The sequence below is a fragment of the Nannobrachium achirus genome (assembly GCF_963921795.1).
Source record: "Nannobrachium achirus genome assembly, chromosome: 6".
In the NCBI taxonomy this organism is placed as follows: Eukaryota; Metazoa; Chordata; class Actinopteri; order Myctophiformes; family Myctophidae; genus Nannobrachium; species Nannobrachium achirus.
The window spans coordinates 43,345,276-43,355,185 of NC_137815.1; the positions used below are offsets into that span (position 1 = coordinate 43,345,276).

General features: G+C 40.9%; 1 protein-coding gene across 1 annotated transcript; it reads right to left on the reverse strand.

The window, feature by feature from the left end:
• Nucleotides 1–159: 159 nt before the first annotated feature.
• park7 (parkinson protein 7) lies at nucleotides 160–8,020 on the reverse strand. The gene is made up of 6 exons (XM_080727823.1): nucleotides 7,851–8,020; nucleotides 7,244–7,345; nucleotides 6,321–6,380; nucleotides 3,725–3,794; nucleotides 1,487–1,573; nucleotides 160–813 (listed from the first exon to the last, which is right to left on the reverse strand). Exons 1-6 carry the CDS (start codon nucleotides 7,938–7,940, stop codon nucleotides 653–655), a joined length of 570 nt encoding a protein of 189 aa, XP_080583949.1. The 5' UTR covers nucleotides 7,941–8,020; the 3' UTR covers nucleotides 160–652.
• Between the last annotated feature and the right edge of the window lie 1,890 nt (nucleotides 8,021–9,910).

Genomic DNA, 9,910 nt, shown 5'->3' on the forward strand with positions numbered 1-9,910 from the left:
CGCGCTCTATCTAGTGAGATGTCAGGATTGTCAATGATGATGATCACAGTACATCGTTTCCTCATTAACCATAAAACAGTTCCTAGTATCGCAGGCCTGTCACATTTAAAAATAGCAACGACTTTGACCTCATTACGGTATTAAAGCAAGACAAATGTAGCCAGAGCATTTTGTTTTAATGACATGGCATGGAAAATGACAGTCTGAAAGCAGCAATTTAATTGACAATTGGATGTAATGTAGCAGGTAGCATTATTAGATCAATGAGGGTTTGATGTTCCAGGTCCAAGGTTGTTCTTGTTACATCTTGTGTAGCCTACAGATACCTATGTAAGAGTATGTGGAAATACACAGTAACGGTTCAACTTATTTTGAAAAAATGAAATCAGTGACATTGTGTGTGTCATTTATGAAATACTAAAGTGCAAAGTCTTCATCACAAAGTAAAGAAGAACATAGCGCATATAACCCATCATTACAAAAATAAATCCCATCTCTACAGTTAACAATTACTTAAATTCCATCAGTGCTCATGTCAGTAGCTATGTTCAGGTTGCCCCACCTGACAGTGCTAGGGCTAGGCTGCTAGCAGTTACTAGTGCCGCTTCTTCCAACTCAATGGCTGAAGCGAACCACCTTCAGTCATCATCACTCAATCTTTCAAGACCAAAGGTGCTTTGACTTGAGATGCAACCTCAGCCCCCATGAGCTCCTCCACGATGGTTAGAGCAAATTCAAAGCTGGTTCCAGGCCCACGGCTGGTGATGTAATGGCCGTCCTTTTGTACTCGAGCCTCTGTATATTTATAGTGGTCTAGAAAAAGAGAGGAGATAATAGGTAATAACCATTGCAATTCCTGGTATACTTGTAACATACATGATGCATACATTGGTAATAAGATACATTTGCAACATTACCAGAGACAAAAATAAACAGAAGAAACGTATTTTTTTAATATAGTGGGTTAAATATATAGTGGGTTAAATTGACCCACTTATGTTCTGTCAGAAATTCCTACACCCACTATCACTTCTGAGTGGTGTGCTCTCATCTACCGCATACATTGCAAGGGTGCAGGGCAGGCACATGAAACAGTTGTTAGAGCGCCATCTGCTGATCCTTACAAACAACTGTAATTGCCCTGGTGTTCGAAATCTCTAGCAGCACAGCAGTATTTTTCAGCTCATGTTTTGCCTTACAGTCCTTATACACCGGGAGCATTTATTTTGTGCTTTTAATTTGCATAATGTAAACTGCTCTTTATGATGTGAGTACATCCACACAGAACATGAATATTACGTGGCGATAAAGCAACATAATTAATTATTTTTCAAACCGAGGTTGATTTTTAACCAAGAAGCTGTATAAACAGAGCATTAATAATTTGATGTGAAATAATCACACATGCATTTTCGGATCATTTATTCATCACGCTCCTGGTGTGTAAGGACCTTCATAGTTTCTAAAAAAGGTTTTCTGTTTATACCTCCAGCCATCATCTTTTCCTTCATAGCAGGGTGGGTGGTGACTGTGCTACCGTAGCCAATGCCATGTGCCAGAAGCGCAGTGGGACCTGTGTAAAAAGCAATGTGAATTTCAAGGTTAAATCACTTGGCTTTTCTTTATAGAAGACTGTGTCTAATGTGTGTCCTTCTCATTTTCACAAAGTTCTAAATTGGGGACCACATCCCTTTGATGGAACAAAAATGGCAATACGTGAGGCAAAATGCACATTATTTCAATGTGTAGACGGTGATGTTATTTTGATGATCACATCAGAAAGCTTAAAATAGAAAAACAATTACAGGTATGCACATATTATGAACAAAACAAGAATGTATATTTGTTACAGTAGTGCCATCAAAAACAAACATTGAGAAGAAAAGGAACTCAAACATTGCTTGGTGCAATAGCTTCTGTACTCGACTGTAATGTGCTTCAAGCTCGGCACACTTCCTCAGGCCAGCCAGCCTAATTTTTATGTTCCTACTGATGAATGATAAAGCTTATTTTGTTGGAACTGCTGTAGCGAATAAAATCACTTGTTTGTGTCATTATGGTCTCCCGAGTTCCACCTTCTGTGTTAGATAGTTGATGCCAGACTAACTCTAAAGGTCACTCTCGACTACAAAACAATGTAGCAGTATATGCAAATAGAAATTCACTGTGATAAACTCAATACATGTATCATAGTGTTTGTATCTCATACCAAGTTTCATGTCTGTCCCTTGGAGGATATTTGCCTAAGAATAAACATGTACTGTATACAGTTTCAAGACCTCGCCCCATACTCAAGAGAAAAAAATGGTCTGTTCCTGCTTTAACTTTGGCAACATCCTACCACTGCAGTGAGCTCATCCAAAGACTGTTAATAAATAGAAGGTTATTGATTCTGCTGCTTGGCTGCCTTCCCAAGTTCCCATGCAGTCTAAAGATTACGCCTCTCCCTGGCAAGAGCAGCAGTCTGCCAGTTCAAGCCAAGCTATACATCTGTTACTCCAGCCAGAACTAGCCTGGAAAAGAGACTGAAACCCAGACAGCAAGGGAGGTGATGGAAACAAGTGGAATTATGTGCACCCTGCTGTCTCTGATGAGTCCTAACGTGTCTATGACCAGAGTACTTGTTCAGTATTGCCATGAGGACTGCTACTGTGATCCTTGATGCAGGTGAACTAGTATACAAGGCCCTTACAGACTAAAACCAGACCCAATTGTTGCTATGAGTAATTTATCATAGTGGTGTTCAATCAAGTTATTTGGGGAAAAATACAATTATAAAACCCCTTTGCGAATGATGTCAGGAGATCCATTTTCACCTTCAAAAAGGTTAATAATGTCTGGCTAAAGTTACCAGTGGTGGAGGGTTCCTTATACCGTTTCATTCCAGTGAGGATTTCAGTAATTTTCTAGGACATCCTTTACTCCACCCTGCCACATGGGTCCCATGGCCCAATTCAAATTGTCCTTCCATTGTCCTTTCCTAAACCACAAGCTGTCAAATAAAATATTACTGGTTGTGGGCTTGCTCTATGACTATCATAAATCAAACCCTCTCCTGTGTACTCTACATGTCAAACACAAATGAGCCGAGTCTTTTGAGTCACAAAAGGCACGTACACTATGTAGTCTCTTGGTGGTGTAGTTTTTGTAAAAGGCACACAAAATAAACACACACACAGTTAGCCTTTCTGGGTACATTTTAAATGTGACATGAAAAATGGTATTGCCGTGATAAATGCTGTTATGGTAAAACATTGGTTAAAGAGCAGCCAATGAATCTCAGCTCCCTGTCCCATGGGACACGCATAACCTTAGGACACCCAGGTATAATCAATAATTAAGGAGTCAATGAATTGAAACTCCAGATAATCCACTATGGCTCAAATTTGTCAAATAAAACAGCTTTGAGAAGATTACATCATAAATAATAAAAGAATTTAGGGGTATCATTGACTTCAGACATGGGGTATGATTTAAAAATGTATAGGTTTTTTCATTGCTACTAAAAGATAAAGAAGAAAAAGTTGTGTAATACTTGATTTATAGGTGACATTCTCATGATGGCCAAATCTGTGAAAGTGCTAAATCTTAAGTCAATATATGTTGAAATGTACCCTATAAACATAAGCACCTATATAAAACAGGATGGAGAGAAAATGTGGATTCAATCCAGCTCTCATGTAATGCTAATCCCACAGAGTGCAGTTAACCGAGCAGACAGTACCTGCACAGATTGCAGCAATCAGGCCTTTTCTGCCATCTTGATCTTTCAGCACCTCCTTCACCAATGGAGACTATCAAGAGAAACAGCATGGACACCAAACACACAGTGATGATGAGTCATTCATTGTCTACATATAATGTGTGATTTCTTTGTATATAGTATGTGGTGACTTTAGTGTCATAATTCTTCATAATATCTGGACAGATCATAAAGTATTGCAATTCTCATAGCTGTAATACATTATAACCAAAAAGATGCAATTGGAAATTGCAAGTGTGGTTGCCGTGACATGAGTCACGCTTGCAAATAATCTCTGTCAGTCCTTGTTCCTATTTGAGCGGCGCTAACCATTCCGTCCTTTTCTCCTTTATGCCCATATACAGTATGGAGATCCTTGATGTCGTCAATATTAACACATTCAATGCCACTAGGTATATATATTTATTAATTAGCGTCTCTCCCCATTGATTGTACCTTATTTTGAAGACCCACGGAAGCCACGAGCGCGTCCACAGTGTGCACATTCACACTCTTATATTGAACAAACATGTCACCTTTCACCCAGAAAAGAAAACAATTACCGCGACTGTCGGTCACTTAGCTACGTACGGGAAGTTGAAAAAAAGCACTTCCTGACGATCGAGTCAATATGAGAGTAGAAGCCTAAATACATCTCTTAGCAAAATGCAAGGAATTGATTCCCGATGAAGCCTGTCGATTTGACATATGGCCCAAATGCGTGCCACAAAAACTGTGGGAGGAGTAGCGCGGCAAAATAAAGTTTATCTAGGAAGGGAAAGATGGATGGATGGAATAAAGTCGGACAATGACACTAGTGATTGTATAACGCATTATAGTGTTGACTATAAGTGGTCACTGATTGCAGCATTGTAAGGTAAAGTAATATTTTCTATTGCTGGTAAACAAAGTTTGGCATACCTTTCAAAGGGTTTAACCGTCTGACTGAGTACCGTTCAGTAGTAGTATTACTATGTGGACTGGACAGCACCACCCACATCTTGACTATATTGGGCACCCTTTTGTTTTATTTTATGTTTGCATTTGAGGCTGTAAGTCAAAAGAAATACTCTATTAAAAGGGTATGATGATTTTGTATATGTAGTATGTACTGTATTTACCATCTGTTCCTGTAAGTGTTTTACAGTTAGGACTTGTTTCAGGGTTAGCATATCCTTTTATCTAACACAGAGAGGTAAACTAGCTATCAAAACTGTAATGTCTACCCTCTGCTACCGATAGCAAATTAGTCAGGTCTCTCTTGCGCCTAATACAGTATGAGCACCTTGCTGTATCTCATCACTACATCGTCTCCCCTGTCTGATGAGGCCCCGTACAGACGGCAACGCTCTGTAGAGAAAACGGCGAGGTCCCGGGACATCTCTGTTACGTTTTGCTTTTTATCTAGCGTTCATATGAAGCCTGCAGGGCTTGAAATTATGTAGTGTCCATGTAATTTCGCTATATGGCGGTGACGCCCGGATCAACAAGGATTTTTCTCTTCTATTAATACATACCGAATGCCCTCCTCAACACTGCTGTTGCCGTGGCCCAGTGGTCTACGAGTCGTCTTTTCTCTCCATCAGCCCCGGGTTCGCGTCCCGCTCGTGTCACTTCTTTTCGCCACCGCAAACAACTTTCTTTTTTTTTTTGCGGCGATAAAGTTATTATTATTATTACATTATTATTCACATAACTCGTAACGGCGCTGAGTCGGCTCATCGCCTCCGTCATGGATAATAATGTAATAATCGCAGCAAATAAAAAAAATAACAGTTGTTCGCGGTGGCGAAAAGAAGTGACATGAGCGGGACGCGAACCCGGGGCTGATGGAGTGAAAAGGCGAGTCGCAGACCACTAGGCCACGGCAACCGCAGTGCTAAGGCAGGCATTCAGTTTAGTAGGAGAGAAAAAGCCTAGCAATGTTGCCCACATGCGTTGTTGCTTCTTGCGTTTCTGTTGTTCACACGTTGAAGGAGAGTCAGCTTTTCCACCCTACTCTGCATTTCTAGATCGTTCCGTTTTTAACCCCCGAAAATGCCGTTGTCGTCTGAACGGAAGGCCTATCTGACTTTTCCTTTTGCGCTATTCTCGTTGCCAAAACGCAGTGTGAACGGCACCTGAGTGACTCGTCTGAGGGTGTGTCATGCCTCTGTGAGTGTCTAATGGTCATGCAGTTCACTTTCCAATCTCAGCCATGGCAGATGTCAGACATCACCATATCATATGGACTTTACAAACCCCACAGATAGTCCTCCACATCTGGCTGTGTGTCCTCGACGTATCTGCATCAGACAGCACGATACTCTACGGCAATTGTCTTGTCTTGTGAACCTTACCGCCGGTAAGAGATCACCACCAGCTTCCCACCAGCCAATTATGTTACTGTTAAATCGAGCACGCGGGTTAAGCCGGAAACACAGTGCAGAAACATTAAACCTGCGCCACCTGGACGCACACCTTCTTATCCTACATAAAATCAATTTGTCTGTACCTATTCAAATTCTTGCAACAAGTGGTTATAAAAGGAAACCTGGCAGATGAGAAAATACAACAAGTATAATTGTATATTACTCACCTCTGCCAAACTCTGTGCCCCTGGCCCGCCCCCTGGGAGAAGCACCACATCATATGGACCCTGAGAGACACAACATGACTGTTATAGCAAGGTGAGGGTGAACGTGACAGAACACATTATTGGTAGTATTGGACGTAATGGTACCGGTTCTCGGTACTCAGTCCAAGTTGTGTTAATGAAACTGTCACCATGAACTGAGAATGGAATTTCTATTTCTATACAAAATATTAGATTTGGCTTTGAAATCTTATGCCTTGCGTATAATCTATACTTCACTGTATGGCCAGGACAATCACCAGGTATTGTAGCAGGAACGGTAAAAAAAAACCCAAGGGTTTGGTGAGGTGCTGACCTTCGGGAACAATCTTAAAAAGGAGGAAAAAAGTCGCACACTCTGACTCCATATGCAGTGATTTATTTGATTGGCGTTTCGGCCTATTATTGGTCTTCCTCAGAATCAACAAATGTCACCAGGTAACAGAACAAATTTGACACCATAGCAATAGCACCAAGGTTTCCAGTTGTTTTTGGTGAGCAACAAAGTTGTACAACAGTATAATTAAGTACAAATTTGGGCCTAGTGCCACAGGTCTAGTTGTTGCTGTGATCATGATCACTAAAGCTGTTTAACTGTGGACACAATGAACAGGTCATTAAAACCAGGGGTGTTCTGGTCGCTACACGGGACACCACGGCATTCCCACAGTATTTTTGCACGCTACTTTGCATAAAAGGTTTATCGGTGAGCATCCTCAATTCCTCATACATGCGTGTGAATGTGACGTCAATTAACATACCGTCCCCGAAAAGAAAATCACCATACACCACTGATTAAAACTGACAGTGATTTGTCACTAGGTCTTTAAGGCTCCTGTTAAAATAAGAAGTGATCTCTCTCAGGGATGATGATTCTTCTTCCTTACCTGTTTGCTGGCATCCTCTAGGCTGGCATCTGGGCAGATGACAACATTTCTGCTGCACTGAACAGGCTCTTTACCTGTCAGTCCTGCTAAAGTCACAGCAATCTGTGTAGATGGGGTGTCATAATTGAAAAGCGTTAGAATTACACAATGAAACAAAATGGCATATCTTGTCAATCAAGAATGCATTTTTGTGGGTGGCCATCTGTATAGTCGTTATGGACTATTATTTTGAAGACATGACAAAGAGCTACCAGAGTCCAGACCAAAGACAGCTACAGTGAGGGACAGTTTAAACTTTGACATTTACAGACTGCCCTTTGCAGCTTGTACCAGTCTTTCGTGCTTGCCAACACTAATATAATGGAGGAAAACATTTAGCTATCTTGCCAGTGCAACAAATATTAATGTAGCCTACGTCTTGCTACTAGGAAGATTAACCTTTCCTATCGAATGTAAAATGGGAGGGGGGAATACAACAAATAAATGCAGCATCAAAGGCTGCAGCTTATCCTTGGCCAAAAGGTTGTCATGAGCTCACGTTACGCGGATGTTATTAGCTAGCTAAATCCCACATGCGTGCTATTACCAATAACGTAACGTTACAGACCCCAGCTCTGCGCATGACGTCCACGGGAATGACAGTTTCCATCTCCTCTGCACCTTTTGCTAAGATCACTAATGCTGTCTTGCCCGCCATGGTGATAGAGCTGGTGGTGCGGAGGGTTGAAGAGTTTGTGCAGCTCTGCCTCTGTTGCGTGTTGTAGTGGTGTACCGTGTTATGAGAGAATGTGATATGCCGACACTGGTGACCTATCGAATCCTGTGGCTCCAGAACTCAGTGTCACGTTTATATTTGGTCGAGTGCAACACCGATACCAGATAACACACCAATACAATACAAGATAGGCCTTTATAGCAACCAACACCGAAGCACGGATTTGACTTGACCGGTAACGCCATAACGGACAACGGTACGTCCACATACAGAACCCACCACCACCTCCCTCACATAATCGATAGGTTGCCAATGCTGGTGTAACAAACACATGGTGTTACGCCAGACAGGTTTATTGCCATTTTGCGTTACATTATGCCCCTGTCGAAGTCCACTTGACTTAGCACAACATAAAATACATAACGTATTTTAAATAAAATATATAGTTTTGTTCACTTTTATAATGTGCATCGTCACCGCAGGGTGAATGTACTATACTTCGTCCAGCAGGGGGTGGTAGTGATCTACAAATGAGAAACGTAGGTATTATGTAAACTATAACAAGACATAAATGTTGCCTAAAGTCTTTAGATAATATGTTTCCTCTAATCACTAAAAGGTATGGGCATAGAGTTAGGTATGGGCAACACAAACTAGTTCAAAGATCTTATCACTTAATTATCAAGAAGAGTATGATGATTTTGTATAGGCTACTGTATTTTGGTCAACACTTGCTCTGTTCTTTTGAGTGTTTTATACAGTTGTGACTTGTGGTGTAAAAAGTACCCAAATGTTTTACTCAAGTAAAAGTATCAATAGCCTACTGCAATATAGAAATAAATAGGCCTACTGTTACAAGTACAAGTCCAGTATTCAAAATGTACTTGAGTAAAAGTACAAATAAAGTATTGGCATCAAAATGTACTTCCAAAAGTAAAAGTAATCATTATGCAGAATGTCCCATTTCAAGTTTTCAAATGTATACAAATCTTTTGAAAATAGTAGATCTACAAGCTCACAGTGTGTCACATTGCAATGCATTGTGAGCTTGTAAATCGGCTATGTTCAAATGGGCAAAATGTATATAATGCTGAAGTGGTTAATGTATGTTTTGTAATAATAAAACGCTACAAAGTAACTAGTAGGCTAACTAAAAATGTGCTGAAGAGGTAAGAAAGTGGGATTATACAAAGAACTCCCCTTCAAAACACAGTTTGTCATGTACATTGTTTCTTGAATATTAGGCAAACATAAAAAAGGGAAGAAATCAGATGGTCCACTCTTTCTGCTTTCCATGTGAATTACACACACACACACACACACACACACACACACACACACACACACACACACACACACACACACGGGTGAAACAATTCACAGTTTTGAAGCGTAACTTTATGTTAGCTTCATTGTATTCTTTCATTTAGCATTGTAATTTTTTTTTAGTATGATTTACTCCCTGTAGCAAAAAGAAAAAGTAGCAAAAGTTCCTGATGTTACATGTTTCGTGAAAGTGCTGACTAGCAGACACCAACGCTAGACTCTCGCTGCCTTCTCCACAGCCTCACGTCTAGCATCAGGATCTTGAGCTCTGTAGTGTTGTGTCTACTATAGGTTGTGTTCCTCTTTCCCCTGCTTGGTGTATACGCCTTGGGTTGGTTGGCTCCACGTCAGTGTCAGTTTGTTCGCTTCCAGGTGCCTGACACAGTAGTGCCCTTCCAGCCTTGTCCTTCTCTCTTTGACCTTGTCTTTGACCTGTGGGAGGCGAGGCCTCCGTCGAGGGCCACGTTTCTGATGTGTTCCGCCCATGTGTCATCAAGTGCCATTTCGTAGCATTCTTTCTTGTGTAGTCGCCATACACAGAAATATGATGTTGTGAGATTCTATAGATTCCTTTCACTACATTCATGGGTAAAATGCTTCTTTGATCATCTTATTTGACCACCATT

What these genes read in the sequence shown, in the direction of transcription:
- park7 (XM_080727823.1), bottom strand. Translation starts at nt 7,940, where the DNA reads ATGGCGGGCAAGACAGCATTAGTGATCTTAGCAAAAGGTGCAGAGGAG. An exon ending in TAGAGGATGCCAGCAAACAG is followed by an intron (nt 6,381 to 7,243) that starts GTAAGGAAGAAG and finishes TGTGTCTCTCAG; the next exon opens with GGTCCATATGATGTGGTGCT. An exon ending in GGGCACAGAGTTTGGCAGAG is followed by an intron (nt 3,795 to 6,320) that starts GTGAGTAATATA and finishes TTCTCTTGATAG; the next exon opens with TCTCCATTGGTGAAGGAGGT.